Here is a 17,266-nt window from a genome sequence, read left to right as displayed (position 1 = left end):
TAAAAGACATAGCAAAATGCAAAGTGAACAATTAGTGTGGATATTAATATACTTGGTAATTGAAATGAAAAGAATTCCTGCAAATTCTTTAAAAATTACTAACAAACACACATGAAGCATTTGGGAGAGCTGGGCAATAGACAAGGAGCCGCATATGTGGCCTTACATGAAGTTAAGTATTATATCAACATATGTGTACATATAACCAGTATCTGCTTTTCCGTTCCGTTGCTATAATGCATGGTATCACAATCTCTACAGTCACTAAGAAAGCCTTTGCAATAATGTTTTCAAATAACTTGAGTACAGAATTGGGTCTATAACAAGTATTTTCTATTTTGAACTATATATTATTTCTCTTCATTGAACAGGAAATTTTCGAATGAAAATCAGTAGTTTTCTCTGCTCAACTTCCATCAAACTAATAGTTCTGGAAGTAAAATTCCTATTTTTTAAATTTTGGTATCATTAATATACAATTACATAAGCAACACTGTGGTTACTAGGTTCCCCCCAGTGATTAAGTCCCCCCCACATACCCCATTACAGTTACTGTCCATCAGCATAGTAAGATGCTATAGAGTCACCACTTGTCTTCTCTGTGTTGTACTGCCTTCCCCGTGGCTCTCCCTACATTATGTGTGCTAATTGTAATGCCCTTTATTCCCTTCATTACTCCCTTCTTACCCCCACTCTCCCCAGTTCCTTTCCCTTTGGTAATTGTTAGTCCATTCTTGGGTTCTGTGAGTCTGCTGCTGTTTTGTTCCTTCAGTTTTCCTTTTTTATTATACTCCACATATGAGTGAAATCATTTGGTACTTGTCTTTCTCTGCCTGGCTTATTTCACTGAGCATAATACCCTCTAGCTCCATGCATGTTGTTGCAAATGGTAGGATTTGTTTTCTTCTTCGGGCTGAATAATATTCCTAAAAATCCTAGTTTTTATAGTTCTAAGATAACAGATATAAATATAGGCATGCATTTAATCTTTGCAAAATATCTACTTTTATAACTGAAAGTCTTCTTGATAAAACACTAAGATAGCAGGTCTTTAAATAGTAGTGATATATGGAAACAACCTAAGTGTCCATTGATGGATGCATGGACAAAGAAAAGGTATGCATATATAATATACACGATGGATAGACCTTAAGGGCAGTATGTTAAATGAAATAAGGCAGAGAAAGACAAATACCATATGATCTCAGTTACATGTGAAATCTAAAAAAAAATCCCAAAAGACAAAAAGTAAGAAAAGAAAAATACAAGCTCACGTATACAGAGAATAGATTAGTGGCTGCCAGAAGTGGGTGGGGGCTGGACAGTAAGGAGTGGGAGAAATGGGGACAGGGGGTCAAAAGGTACAAACTTCCAGTTATAAAGTAAGTATGGGGATGTAATGTACAGCATGGTGACTACAGTTAATAATACCATATTGCACATTTAAAAGTTGCTACAACGAGATCCTAAAAGTTCTTATCACAAGAAGAAACATTTTTTTTGTTAACTATGTTAACTATGTAGGTGATGGGTAGGTCCTCACTAGACCTACTGTAGTGATAATTTTGCAAGGTATACAAATGTTGAGTCATTATGTTGTATATCTAAAACTAATAAAATATGTCAATATACCTCAATAAGTAAATAGTAGTGATAATATACTCCAACATTACAAAAGCCTAGTACTAAGTAAAAACAATCAATTTTGAAATTTCAAGCCTTTTGTATTTTGTCAATTGCTTCTAAACACTATAAAAATGTACTATGTGATATAATTCTTATTCTTTAAATAGCCTAGGAAGAAACATTTAAGAAGCTAAATTAAAGAATATAATAGAGATTATTTAATTTAGATATTAAATTACTGAATGAGCTAAAAACCCACTCAATGGCTTCCTTCTGACTCAGGGTAAAAGCCCAAGCCTAACCTTACATGACTGGTTGGTGTACACAATGCTATGGTACATGACTGTGGTACCTGACAAAGGTATATCCCATTACCTCTCTGACACTATGTCCTCGCTTTCCACTGCTTCCCCACCTCCCTCACTCTCTTTAGTCCAGAGAAACTCAACCATCTTTGCACCCTAAACTCCCCATGTATACTGCTTCAGTGACAAATGTATGTACTTGTTCTTTTCACAGACATTCTCATGGATAATAGCTCTTTCACTTCCTTTAAGTCTTTACTTAAAAGTCACGTGGTTATTCTATTTAAAATTTAACAACTCTGCCACTGATAATTCAAATCTCCTCTCATTTAATGATTTTTCTGTTTAGCACTGTGTTATGCAATTTACTATATATCATTTATCTTTTAAATTATCTGTCTTTTCCAGTAGAATGACTGCCATGAGGACACTGTTTTATTACCCATAGCAGTGCATAGCACGTGGTAGGTGCTCATAGGTATGGAATAATTGAATGAATATATGTGAAAGAATTTAATGGCATATAATCTAATCCATACTCTATTACAGCCAGATTCCCTTCAACAAATATTCCGAGCAATATAGTCACCTAGGCTTTCCCCAAATGCATCCCAACCAAATTTACTAGCTGGGAATAACTGACATTTACTGAATGCTTGTTATGTGCCAGATACTGTTCCAAGTGCTGGAGTCACTTAGCCCTCACTGCAGCTAAGGCAGACAGTATTACCCTCATTTTCTGGAAGAAGAAACTGAGGTGCTGAGTGTTTCAGGATTCTTACTCAGTGGCAAACACCTAGTTACTTTTAGAGACAGTGGAATTCATTGTCACTGTCAGAGGTATTTTCCTCGTTAAAGTTCTTATTACATTTGGGCCAAAATTTCTTTTCTCAGTAACTTGCTTTCAAAATGAAGAGGAAATACAAACAATATAAATGGTACTTCAAACTCTTCCATACTTCTCACACTGGCATATTCAGCAGTTATGGCACATTACTGGAACACATTAAGTTGTGGTCACTAGTAACAGAACAACTCTCAGGTGTCAACAATGGTCCAGTCACAAGATAAGGCACATAATATATGTTATGGTGTTGCACTAACTCTGTGAAATGGTAATCACCCTCACTCTACAGAGAGGATCCTGAGCCTCAGAGCAGTATCTTTTCTAATACCATACACATTAAAAGAGGGCTGAGATTTAACTCAGATCTGCCTTAAAAAATAATAAAACCTCCAAGTATGTTCACCTGAACCACTCTGAATCTAGTTTTCCACTCATAGTATGTATGTAATCAATCCTTATAATGTAAACACAGTGAACCCAGACATACGTTTCTTTACTTGCTTATGCCTCCACCAGCCTCTCCCTCCACAATCCCCTTAGACACTGTATGATCTTGCAAGGATCATTAACTTTGTTTCACTTTTGTCCTCATCTCTGAAGCTGGTTACAGGACCAGGGGAGATGGCTGATAACATCAGTGTTGGAGAGCTGATACTAGACCTGGAGTCAACATGAATACGTCAGGACCCCCAGGGGGTGCTAGGAGATGGGTTTGGTGTAAGAAGTTTCAAGGTCCCTCCAGTTTCTGCCCTAACCTCCACATTCTTTTGCCAAGTGTATACAACCTGTCCCTTGGCCCAAATGGGCAAGGAAGATTTGGGAAAGGTCCCTTACCTTCTCACTGGGCTGCTCTTCTGATAATAAGGCTTTCTCTGCTTCAAACCTGGTGACTCAGAGATTGGCTGACTGTGCTTTGGGCACATGAATCTGGATTTGGGGGTTTGGTAACAATAGGACTTAATATTCCACTGATAAACATCATTTCCTTGATTTCCTTATCCTGCCATCAAATGTGGCAGTCACCCTTTATATAAGGACAATAAGCCCACCTTTTCTTTCAAATGTTTAAACAGGAAGCTTAATTCACTATTTAAAATGTTGAACAAAACATAATCATGTATTATTCAACACAATATATCCACTAACTGAGGCATACTCATCAAAGTTAGTATCAGGACACACACTGACCCACTAGGTACCATGGTGTTTTCTGTGAAGGTTCAGGTAGGTTTTTGGAGCCAATCTGTTACAATTACTAGCTTTAATGTTGTAGCACATGTAGCATGGTGCTGTTCTACTAAAACTGCAAAAACAGGCAATGGGCCAGATTAGGCTCACAGACAGTAGTTTGCTGACTCCTGGATTAACCAGTTTTGTAATTGTCAAAGTGAACTAAGTACTTAGGTCACTTCCACATGCCTGGTTCACAAAAATATCATGGAATTCTTTATCAGACACCTGATTAACTTCAGGAAACATTATGTCAATAGTCTGCCATGAGCCATCAATGTAGTTACCAAATTTTAAAAAAATGTTGATTTTGGTGCAACTCACTTTTAGTGAATTCCTACTGATTTCTATTACCTCTATTTCAATATGCACACAAAGTATCTGCTACCTAGCAATTCATTCTATAATTCAGACTTATCTGTCTATCAAATTTACTGATTTGTAAAATACTTGACCTCCATTAGCTGGGGGAAAAATTTTAAAGTTCTCTTTATAAATTTTCTCGGTATCTTTGTTCATTGCTTGGTCTGCTTTTTTACTTACTGTAGCTTAGATTTTAATTTCTCTGTATTATTTTTTATACTCTCCACAGTGAAAAATCATTCTTTCAAATGGAAAACTGAGAAACAAAATTATTTACTTCTATGCTCTGTTTTCACCTTACATTTCAAATCATACCTACTAACTTAGAGGGGTTAATCATTCCTTGGCCAAATGTTCATTGTAACCAAACATTTTGCTGTATTTCCCATTTTTTGGAAATCAGCCTTAATTCAACACAGTACTTACTGATATATGCAAAATTTAATTCATTCGTGATTGTATTCCTTATATCTTATATGGTATCTTTTGTTTCCTATAAACACACCACACACACACACTCACAAATTTCAACTAGAACTGCTGGGCTCCATAGATATTTCTCTTTTTCTGTCTTGATGAAAATACTGAAGACTTAAAGGTAATTTGCAACTGTATAGTCAAAAACTTCATTTTTAGAGCATCTTCTTCATAACTCTGAAGCTATCTTTCTTAAAGTCTAGATACAGCTTGATGTCTCTAATCTCCTTTATAATGATCAACTTTGAAGACAAAGCAAGTACTTTTCCTTATGTATCTATCACTTTCATATCACTAACTAGATCTTATTTGGGATTTATAATTATATTCAGAATAGATATTCCCTTTTGTGCTCTCCACGAGTGAAAAAGTGACCAGCAAGAAAAGACATATATTATCATGTTTCTCTTTTAGGAGAATTAAGACTTTGGCAGATACATAAGCAGCTGAAATATTTCATCTCTATTTGTTCCTGTGACAATTTCATAATCTTTATTATAAAAATGTACACATTTTAATTAATAGTTCAACTGTATTTTCATATAGCTCTAAAAAATTTAAAGTTAAATGTAATGCTTTATCTTATAAAGTAATTTCAAGAGTGCACCTTATTCTTTAAGAAAATATATTAACATCATTAGCAAAATATGCCTCCAATTCAAATTCATCTATTAAAAGAGATAGAAGAACAATTTGATGGTGTTTGGGCTAGACTTCAAGAATATACTATGAAATATAAATAATTACATATTAGAATTATGGCACAAATATTCTTAAGATGTTAAAGAATATTTTAAAATAACTTTAATTTTCATTTAAAACGTAATTCTAAATATTGCTATCATGAGCATAATAAGTAAATGTCTTACCCTATTACATAAAACTCAAATAGTTCTCCTGTGCCTTAACACCTAACTCCTAAACACAAAATGAAATAATACTATGAATAATAATAATATATGAATAATATTACGTGGTTTACTATAGAATAAAGTAGGATGTGGTGAAATTTAAGAAAAAATATTTACACATGGTAAAACTGGTCTCTATCTTTGAATAAATTTAGATATTTAATTTGTAGCAATTTTATGTAAATTATGTAATGAGAGGAGAAATTAAGTTTAAAAGTAATACAATTTTTACTGTAGGTTTCTAGTAAAATTATTACATATTTGTCTCTTCCCCAAAAATGTCTTCTCTATCATGACAATGCTTTTCCTAACAGCAAATATTAGTTTCTTTGCTTTATAAAGAAACTGGATCAGGATATAAACATTTCAATAGCTGTTTTCATATACATATTATGAGTTGAATTTAAGTAATAAGAAAATTATTTTAGATATAGAATGTTTTAGTAAACTTTTAAAAATAATTGAGAAGAAAACAATGATTTTACAGACAAAAAACAAACATGCCATGACCTTATGGACACAGAATGAATAACTTACTTAAAAAAGAAGAACGGAGTTTTTTCACAGATTCAGAATATAAACTAGAAAGGCCGCACATGCAAGAAGTCGCAGTCAGCATACCTTTGTGAAGCAATGAAAAGGCAGAAGGAAAAGACAAAGACACTAGAATGGTATGGCTGGGACAACAATTTTTGCTGAAGATAACACATGATAAAATGATCACACACAAACAAAAATGGTAAAAAAAAAAAAAAAACCTAACCATCAAGCCAAAGTGATGAGGTCTATCACCTTTTTCTACACTCATGAATTGTGATTCTGGGAGTATTAGCTAATAATACCCTGAGAGCAACTGAGACATGAATCTTAGAATTTTAAATCTGAGGGACTGAATTAGCAGTACAGACCAGAGCTTCCCAGAGTTGGACTGAACACTGTCATTCTGCAAATGTGGTGCATCTGCCCAAGATAGTTTCCCCTCTGTCCCTGGTGCAGATGGGCAGATGCTGGGAGACCGAGCCCGCAGGCCTGTTCCTGCTGGAGGCCTCATTAATATATCCCTATGTGCCAGAGACCCATGCTATTTACTGAGTGTGTCATGAGGTGTAACATGCCGGTAGAGACAACTAACTATACATGTGTTTCATAATGTATTAGTATTAAAAGCATTTAAAATTAAGACCAATTACCTAGCTAACAAAAAGAAATGCTATAAAGAGAATTCTTAACAGATTTGTGTTTGCACTGAATCAAGGCTCTCTGAGAACACTATTTTCAAAGAATGTAAATTCACTTTTGCATCTACATTTTTTTTCTTCACATGGTAAATGACTCCTCTCAATTAAATAGTTGAAACAATGAATGTTGGTCTCACAACACCAAGCAATAAAAGGGGCAACACTTTGAAATTAGCTTTTGTTCTGTAATAACAATTCAGCATTTAAAGAAATCCTAAAACTCAGTTTTCTTTTTACCTCCTGAAGGCTGTCGAGATTTACGAGGAGACCGGGGTTCTCTCCGATAAGGATCATTGGAGCCATATAATTCAATAGTGCCCAGGTTGAGAAGTACTGCTTTCTGGAGGTAGTCTACCAATGCAATGCCATTACAATTGCCAAAAACTGCCCTGGGAGTAAGAAAAGAGCAAATATTTTTAGCACAAATAATTTTAAGAAAACATATGGTAGTCTATAAGGCTAAAAGAGAAGCATGATGGGTCTTCAGAAAATTCCTCTTTGAAACAAAAGACTATTACAGACATGGAAATACAGGTCACATATACCTTCTCATGGAACTGTGTATATTTTCTACATTCATGATTACAAACCAGTATCATTATAAAACATTTGGCACAGGAGTTGAAACTGGTTGGAGACAAATCTCTACACCAGGCAATGTGACATCCATTTTTCTGACTTAGGGGCATCTTGAACCCCTCAGGGGAAGATACTTTCTTTCACTAGGGAAGCCAAGAGATTATGCTTTTGGGAAAGTTTGGTAATCTCTACAGTCAAGAATAAAAAGTAGAAAGCACATAACTTGGAGGCCTCCCTTTGAAGTATTCCAAATACCTTCTGAATTATGAATCAGAAACTACAAATAAAGCAACTATGAGTAAAGGAGTTTTATTCTTTTAAGGTCTCTTAAACCAGGAGTTGAAAACAGAAATGTATGGAGGGCCTATATAACTAAGTAGAACAGGCCAAAGAAGGACTGTAGTGACCTTAAGAGTGTACAATCCATCTAAAGAAGAAAAGCTTCAATTCAGTTCTTGCTGACTATTGAAGAAGTAATGGTGACACTGGCCACATAATCAGATTTTTCAGTCGAAGCTCTAGATAGGATTTTCCACATTAAATAATCTTGGCAATTAGTTTAAGTTTTAAAGATACACAAAAAGGGCTAAACAAAATATAACTGTGAGCCCTTGGGGCCTGTGATCAACTGATCTGCAACTTCCTTTGAAATTACCTCTTGATTCTTTTTCTTATTCTCTGTTTGTTTTCTTTATGGCTGTGGGCAGTAAAATATTAAAAAGGACATGTGTGTTCTGATGTGGGCAGCAAATAAAACACGAGACAGGACTACAGCCTGTGTTAGTTGGGTGCTTAACTGCAAGCGACAGAGTAGGTGGTAGTAGCTACAGGAGGAAGAAGAAAGGTGAATGAGACCCTAAGGCTAGCACTGAGGCAGGAGACAGTGGTCTACACATGACAAATAGTCCTGAGACTCAACAGTGAGCATGTAGTTTCTCTTATCCCACAATATTGATTTTTAAAACAAAAATACTTTGTAAGTCTATCATATTATAACAGACAGCATGTACAATTAACATTATGTACTTGTAGGTATGAACTGATAAATTCACGTGCAGTATAGATGAATACTTAACTAAACTATCACTTTGCTTTCATGATTTATACAAGTTAACTTTGGAAGCAGAAAGAACAAACTAAGAGCTATGGTTCAACTATCAAAGATAGCTTAGAGCACAGTCTTCAGGGTTCATTTGTTAGACCTTTATTATACTGAGTTTTATTAAGGAAAGCATATCCAGGAGAGGATATATTGACTTTAAACCTTTATCTCAAGTAATTCATTGGTCCATGAAGTATTTAACTTTATATCAGGGAGCAGAATAAGCATACCCAGAGTAAATTACTCAGACAGAATTATGTCACAAATAAACATTAAATTTGGTTTTAAGTTAAAGTTCTACAATTCTTTGAGGGAGGCTATAATAAAGATCATCCTTTGCATTTTTAAAAGTAAAAAAAAATGTATTGAATGCCATAAAAAGGCTGAGAAACACATAAATTATACTTACAGTCCATAGGAAGAATTCACTGCCAGGCTGGTTATTTGTTGTGGTGGTTCTCCACCCACCCACACCAACTGAATAACTAGTTCTGTCTGATAACCTGGAGACTGTTTAAGTGGTGAACTTTTAACTCTGTAATAAAAGAAAACATGTTACCTTTCAACCTATCTTCAATTATCCTATCAGCCTGTGTAATTTATAAAGTCATGCATAAATAACTGTATAAAAAACAGCCCTATATATGAAATTGTATGAATATAAACAAAGGTAAATATCAGAATACTGTCCTCTGGAATCACTGCATCTAGTTGGAGATGAAACATGTACCTAAATAACAAAAACAAAACTAGAAAGTCATGTGTTAAGTATCACATGTAAAGTGGTGGGGGCAGATAGGAAGTGGTGGGTAGGAAGGGCAGGGACAGGGAGAGGAATGAGGAGAAGCAGCTGCCCAGGAATTAAGGGGAAAAAGTGCATTATGTCAAGATAATGCTTGGGAGGTCTGCAGTTTCAAAATAACTGTCTGTTTGGACAAATACCCTGCAAAGCCACAATTAAAATACTTAAATAAAAACACAAAATTTTACTGGTAAAAAAGAGTAAGTCAAGTAGCTGCTTTTAAAATGTTTCTTCAGAAAACCAAATATATACAAAGGCATTTTTAAAAAAAGATTTAAAAAAAGCTCAGTATTTGTTTAACATCAATCTGGTTATATTTAGATTTTTTAAAATTGGCTTTGGGACTATGGGCTAAAACATGTGAAGTTAAGAAATAAAAATAAAATTTTTATTCCTGAAGACCATTAAAAGGAAAAAAAATGAGGTATAACTCAAATTGCCTGTGATTTAAAAAAGTCACTAGAGAATATGAAGATTTTGGACAAAAAAATACTCACAAAAACGATACCAAAAAAACATCCCTCAAAGACAAACTGTACTCTCTATGCTTATAAAAATTGAATTTAACAAAAACTGGAGAGACACACATTAAAATTAGATGTAAGAAGATTAAATGGAAATTTTACAAATTTAAGTTTAAAATAAAATAGTACTGAATAAGTAAAAGGGAAGAATGTACAATTCTGTATTTCAAAGTCTCTAGTTAAAAATGGGCCAGAACTGTAGCAAAAGGAGGTGTGTGTGTGTACATACATGAAAGAGAAGAAATTCGAGACCTTTCTAAGACATACTGTTGCTTAACCTCAATGCTTATAGTGATTAGATTAGATCAGAGCTTCTCATCCTTGGCACCACTGGCATTTTGAGCTGGTTAATTCTTTGCTGTGGGGCACTGCCCTGTGCACTGTAGGATTATTTACCATCGCACCTGGCCTCCACACACTAGATGCCAGTAGCACCCCATTCCCCTGATGTGACGGCTAACACTGTCTCAGACATCACCGAATGCATCCTGAGGAGCAAAATCATCCCTGTGAGAACCATGGGCATAGACCACACAATCTTAAATTTATGTAGACATAAAGAAGTTTTTTTAAAGTCTATACTTTTTAAGTGATTGGCATATAAAAAATCTGCCTTATCTTTGAAGTGAATACATTTTTGGTTACATACACATTTTTCACAGTAATTGTTGGATTATTCACCAATAGAAGAGATTCCAGCAAATGGAAGGCAAAACAGTACACAGCCTGTTTTTTTTTAACATATGCAAATTCTCTCAACACTGTCTCTATTTTTTGCCTCCACCCCACCTCTTCCAACTCTTGTACTGAATGTCCTTGACATAGTCCACAATTACTTTTCAGTCATTACCCTAATCAACTTCTCTGCAAATGTAACACTTTTTAATCACAATCTTAATGAAATTCTTCAATTATTTCAACTGTTTCCTCATTCGTTCATTCCTCTGTCTTATTTAAGGCTCATATCCTTTAAAATAACTTAACCACTTAATAATATAAATAGGGCAGAAAAAAGGAAAACTTCATCCAATTTATTCTTATATAAAAGCAAAATGTATTCAAACCTAGAATGCTACAATAAAGGTATTTAAATCATAATACGGTGGTGTTAGAGAAGATTCAGGAAAAGACAAGAAAACAATTACAAAATGTCTGAATGTCTTAAGACTGAAAAAACAGAATTTTCAAGGCAGTAGAAAGCTGTCTAAACACACATTTGATCCACACATAAATTCAGACAAAAAAAAAATCAGTGGATTTAGAAGATTGAGTTATATGTACAGGAAAGGTCATGCTAATCTACCAGTATGTTTAGAGATCAAATATTAATACTTTAAGGGTAAAATCATGGATCTTGATGCCACAGAAAAATGAGTTGGAGTCACCACAGCAAAACACAGAAAGAGATGTTCTTATGTCATTTTACTTTATTACAGGAAAATGTTACTGTAGGTTTACTAATGCTTACAATTTATCTTAAGAGGCCATTTCCAAAACATCTATTTTTTTCATAACTTACTTTAAACAAGGGACATTATCACGAAGTCCATCAGATGAACTGCTACTGGTAGAGGGATGAGACTGAGGAGGAATGGGCTGAGGATTGGCACCCCCCACTGGTGTTGGCAAAGGTGGGGCCTGTTCAACCTCTGGGGATTCCATGTCATTTATCTCATATAACAATCGAACTTCAAGCATCTGCATAAAAGTAAGAGCTTACTTATTCCTAATAATCAGTGTTGTAAATTTTATTACAGTTTATGCCCCCCCCATACATATATACTTCAGTGGAAAGGATATTTTTAAAGGTAAAAATTTAGCAAGCTTTCTAAATGTAAGGATCCAGCAAAAAAAAATATGTTGTTTCTGACTCAGCTTTATAAAAATGATTGTATGTGTGTATAAGTGAGAGCATCCATACACAAATGATTTTAGAATTTATGGCATTCCTGTTAATACCAAAATAAGAGTATGCTCATATACATGTTAGCTTTCCTCAGATGAAATATACACTGTATTTAAGGATTTAAATGTTTAGTGAGAAGATACACATAAAAATGTTATTTTTCATAAAAGATAAAAGGCAATGTAAATACTGAGCTGTTTTAAAAAATTTACAAAACTGACTCTTCTAGATAAGAAATACTCTTCTAAATACTTCAAAAAATTTAAAATGTCATATATAACGCCATTGAAAATAATTAACAGACTATTACCGGAATGACTTCTGTAATCACTTCTTGTTTGCTGAATCTATAAATAATGACATGAGCTGAAACTCCAGCTATGCACAGCATTCTACTCTCTGGGCACCAGGAGATGATCTGAATGGCATATGGATCCTCATCTACAATATCTGTGTTTGGCCTGTCATCTTTATTTCTTGACTTTTCAAATACTTTAGATGTCTTCAGTTTATATAATACTTGTAGAGTTACTAGGAAAAGGATAATATATGTTACACATTCTAATACAAAAGAAGAAATATAAGGTAATATTTAATCAGTAAGGAAAACAGTCTATATTTATTTGAGCCATATTTTTATTTCTAGATTTACATTTCTCTATTATACTTACAGATAATATATTCACTATAGTTACTGACCAAAGAAAGTTATAATCATTGTATTCATTAAAAAAAATTTACCATTATGAAGAATTTAGATAATTTGAAAATATCAACATATTTTGTTTAAAAAAAGTATAAATATAATGAAAATAATAAAACATATTATAAAAATGATTTTCTACATATTTTCTCTACAGAAGTTAGCAATACAATCTAAGACTTCTACATAACAAAACATAATACATCCCGAATTAACTGGATTCTCCCTGACTGCTTGCTATGTAGTGTTTTGCAAACAAACATTAGCCATTCAAAGCATTTTTCCTTTGTTTATTATGTTACCATCATATATATGCCACAAAGACAACACAAACTTTTGTGTCATAAATTCAGATTCAGGCATTAAATTTATCAAATGTCTGTTGCTTTTAAACATATTCCCATTTCTCTTACCTCTGTGTTAGGAAGTGAAGGTTTGAGGAAATTTTGAAGAAAGGATTTGAATACTTCTGTTGAGGATTATTCTTGATTTTACTAATAAATAGCCTTAAGAATACCTTTACTCTATTAAAATTCTAAACTCGTATACTTGATGAATCAGGTATTAAATTTACAGCCTCCAAATTTCAAATTAAATATTACAGGACAGCAATGATTGTACAACATATAACAAACAACATTCAAAACACTTACTTGCAGAGGCATCCCAGAACTTAATGGAACCATCAGCATGCCTATGAAAAGCAAATGAGAGGAATGTGATAAAGAAAAGGAAAAAAAGATCACATTTTTTCCTTCTTGAAGTATATTGTTATTTAAAAAAAATTTTTTTATTGAATATATTTGACATATTATTATATTGGTTTCAAGTATACAACACAGTGATTCAACAGTTACACCCAATATTAAATCTCAACCCCAACTAATATAGTTACTATCTATCAACATAGAAAGATGTTACTGAACCATGACTATATTCTTCATGCTGCACATCCATCCCTGTGACCAACTTACATTATGAATGAGATTTTTGTGCCCCTTTATTCCCTTCATTCAACCCACTGACCAACCTCAACCCCTCCCCCATGGTAACCACCAGTTACTTCTTACTGTCTATGAGTCTACTGCTGTTTTGTTGCGTTTTTAGATTCCACACGTAAGTGAAATTATATGGCATTTGTCTTTCTTTGCCTGGCTTATTTCACTTAGCATTAACACTTAGTTCCATCCACATGGTTGGAAATGGCAGGATTTCTTTCTTTTTCTATAGCTGAATAATATTGCATTGTGTGTATGTACCCTATTGTCTTTATCTGTTCATCTACTGATGGAGACTTTAGTTGCTTCCTATCTTGCATATTGTAAATAACGTAGCAATAAACATGGCAGTGCATTTATCTTTTGTTTTGAGATTTTGTTTTCTTTGGGAAAATTCCTAGAAGTAGAGCTATTGGATCATATGGTATTTCCTTTTATTTCTATTTCCAGTGGAAGAACCTTCAAACTGCTTTCCACAGTGGCTTCACCAATTTAACTACCACCAACAGTGTAAGAGGGTTTTTCTTTTCTCCACATTTTTGCCATAAATATTTTGTTATTTAAAAAAGGTATCACCAAAATGAGGAAAACAATAAAATTCAGGGTAAATTAGCAGTTCTAGAAAATAACATTTCTTATTATGTTACAGCATAAAGGAAGGCACTTAACTGCCCAATTAATCTTTATTACATATATATAATAGTCTTAATTATATTCAGCTGTTGATTTATTTGTTGAAAACAGGCTTTTTACTTACCCTGTAATAATTATTTCTGGGTAACTTTGAGCACCCAAGCCCCAATTACCTCCATTGATGGGCCATTCCTGTAAGAAAAGGTAATTGTATAAAACAACATTCAAGTACACTACACATTTTCATATATATATGACAACTAACAACATATTTTGCTTCCCCAAAGGATTTTCTATATATTTCTTCTAAAAAAAATAACATTATCAAACACTCTAAGATGATAAATGTAATACTGAAATGTAACATTAAATACTAAAACTCATGTTCAATACCTTTTTGCTGTAACCTTGACGTTTCTGTCTAGCTCCAACAGAATAAAGTGCAGGAATAAGGTCCACAGGACAATCAGCAAAATATTCACAACATGTAACTGGGGATTCATGTATACTCAAAGGGTAGGGATTTTCAAATATAGGATATCTTTAACAACAGGAAAAGAAAAACATTTAATAGTAAGGAATTATCATCTATGGTTAATACAATAATAAAAACATTTAAAAATATTTACAGATTTGGAATGGAAACGGTTTTTAAAGTTTGACTGACTTAAAGTTGAAAGCTTTTGAAGGACCATATAACATGTTATCTAAATTTTTATTTTAACTTTTGGGATAGTATGTTCTTTTCTAGAATTTTAGAAATTACATTTACCACAGAGATGGCATAGACCTAAGTCATGTAGATATGTAAACAAATGACATCTTTATAATGAAAGTTGCTCAATTAGAACAGTGAACAGCAAAGCTGCAGTGTAAACTACATACTATGTACCACACACTGGGCTAAGTGCTTTACACACACACACACACACACACACATTATCTTATTTACACACACACACACACACACACACACACACACACACACACACACACACACTATCTTATTTACTTCTTGCACCAAACCTGACTTAAGTATTTTACTGAAGAACAAACACAGGCAGAGTAATGTGCCAAAGGCATGCCAGTTAGCAAGAAGGAGAAGCATAATTTAAACTGTGCTCTTAACCATTAAGCTATAAGGTTCTCAACAGACACTACATTCTTATAGCAGTAGAGCTCACACAAATGTTCAATTCTCCTTTCCTCCATCAATGTAATGTCTAGTGCCATAACCTAGAAAATACTCTCTTGTTTTAGTGATAATCTAAATAAAATTCTACCTTAATTGTTTTCTAAGTATGGAATTATTAAATAACGCAAAAAATGCTTTTAAAATGATGAAGTTATGGTAAAATCCTAGCTAAACATACAATGATAGTTATTTCTTTTCTGTTTTTAAAGTTCTTAGAATTGAGAATGGTTATTTAAAAATACCTGGAGAACCAGAAACTGGCTGAAAAGTCTAAAAAGTTCAGTGCCTTAGCTGCAAAAATTAGATACATTGATCAATCTAGTACAGGCAATAATTAAAAACTTAGAGAAAACTTGTAGAAAAGTCCTTTCTAGACTTCAAAATGAACCCAACCATCATCATTCCCTCCTCAACCACACATAAAAACAAAACAAAACCAAACAAAAAACAGAAGACAAAACTCTAACAAAAACATACATTTAAAAAGTGGCAGGCACATTTTTCTCAACACACTTTATAATCCTTAGCTCAATGATTCTATTATGACATATTTGATATATTTGCTAAGTAAAATACCTAGTCACAGGTTACTGGCACAATATTTTCTTTAACTTAAATATATCTCAGTACAGACAAGACGTAAAAGTCTCACTGTTTGAAAACTTAACTAAAGAAAAAAAAAGTGATATTAAGAATAAGTTATTCTAAGACTGTCATTTAGAAGTAATGTTTTTAAATTCCTTTGTTCTACAATGGTCTTTTTTTCAAAGAGAAAAAAAACAATTATTACAGGTAGCTTGTATTAACTTGACATGAATTTATTAACACCTTAAAAGAGGGTAAATAATACTGTTCATTTATAATTCAGGTATTCCCAATCTAAGCAGTATTCACATTTTGGATCAGATAATTCTTTATTGCAGCAACTGTCCTGTATACTGCGGAGGCTTAGCAGCATCCCTGTCCTTTACCACTAGATGCCAGTATCAGTCCTTTTGTCAATAAAAGATGTCTACACAACATTTCCAAATTATCTTCTGGAGGGCAAAATTGTCCACAGTCAAGAAATACCGAAATACTGAAAGGGTAAACTCATTTAAAACTGTATTTAATGATAATCTCTCAGGAGATACAAATAAAGACTATATGTTCTTCCATTCAAAAAACTTGTAAGTAAACATGCTATCATCCATGTTAGAAAAAGCAGAATACGGCATATGCCACAAAAAATTGCAAAGGGGCTAAGGTGGGAATTTACAGATCAGATATGATGTATCTTGCTAAGAGAATATACAAAAATCTTAAAGGGGAAAAGAAGGCTGACTTTGAAGACATGGAAGTATGATGTTTGTTTAACACACAGTTCTGTTTTCTAGGGAATAAGTCACCATAGGAGAACAGTGAGAAGTCAGGTTGGAAAGGTACCCTGAATTCCTACTGTGTAGAATAGCAGGCTGAGAATGTGTTTTTAAATAAAAAAAAACAACAGAGAACAAGAGTGGTTTAAAAAGGAGAGTAGAAAGATTGGTGCTGCATGCAAAATTAATCTGACAATGATATTCATGACACACTGCAACAGAGTATATGGATAGAGAGATGGCAAGAACTTGTCTGGAAGTAGATTCTGATGGTATCAATTTTGAACATGCTGATTTTGTATTAGATTGAATCATAAAATTTCAGAAATTCAACAAATTTTGATTTAGAAAATGGACATCCTAAATCATCCAAATAGAGAAATGTGGCAGTTAATTATAAATGTGCATCTGGAGCTCTAAAAAGAGGTCAAGGTTATGGATATAATTACAGCATTTTAAAGAAAGGAAA

General features: G+C 33.5%; 1 protein-coding gene across 6 annotated transcripts in view; it reads right to left on the bottom strand.

Annotated features, from left to right (window-relative positions):
• STXBP5 (syntaxin binding protein 5) overlaps nt 1–17,266 on the bottom strand; it is a 168,306-nt gene that overhangs the window by 46,501 nt on the left and 104,539 nt on the right. For all 6 annotated transcript variants that reach the window (XM_017650285.3, XM_037022011.2, XM_017650300.3 and 3 more), the window contains exons 12-18: nt 14,638–14,785; nt 14,369–14,436; nt 13,267–13,307; nt 12,221–12,441; nt 11,524–11,702; nt 9,088–9,213; nt 7,235–7,386 (exon numbers count right to left, since the gene is read on the bottom strand). In XM_017650285.3, the coding sequence (XP_017505774.1) occupies nt 7,235–7,386; nt 9,088–9,213; nt 11,524–11,702; nt 12,221–12,441; nt 13,267–13,307; nt 14,369–14,436; nt 14,638–14,785 (935 nt within the window). The remainder of the gene's footprint in view (nt 1–7,234; nt 7,387–9,087; nt 9,214–11,523; nt 11,703–12,220; nt 12,442–13,266; nt 13,308–14,368; nt 14,437–14,637; nt 14,786–17,266) is intronic.

The sequence above is a fragment of the Manis javanica genome, chromosome 13 (assembly GCF_040802235.1).
Source record: "Manis javanica isolate MJ-LG chromosome 13, MJ_LKY, whole genome shotgun sequence".
In the NCBI taxonomy this organism is placed as follows: domain Eukaryota; kingdom Metazoa; phylum Chordata; class Mammalia; order Pholidota; family Manidae; genus Manis; species Manis javanica.
The sequence above is the reverse complement of the archived record's forward strand: the minus strand, read 5'-3'. Positions and strand labels throughout refer to the sequence as shown.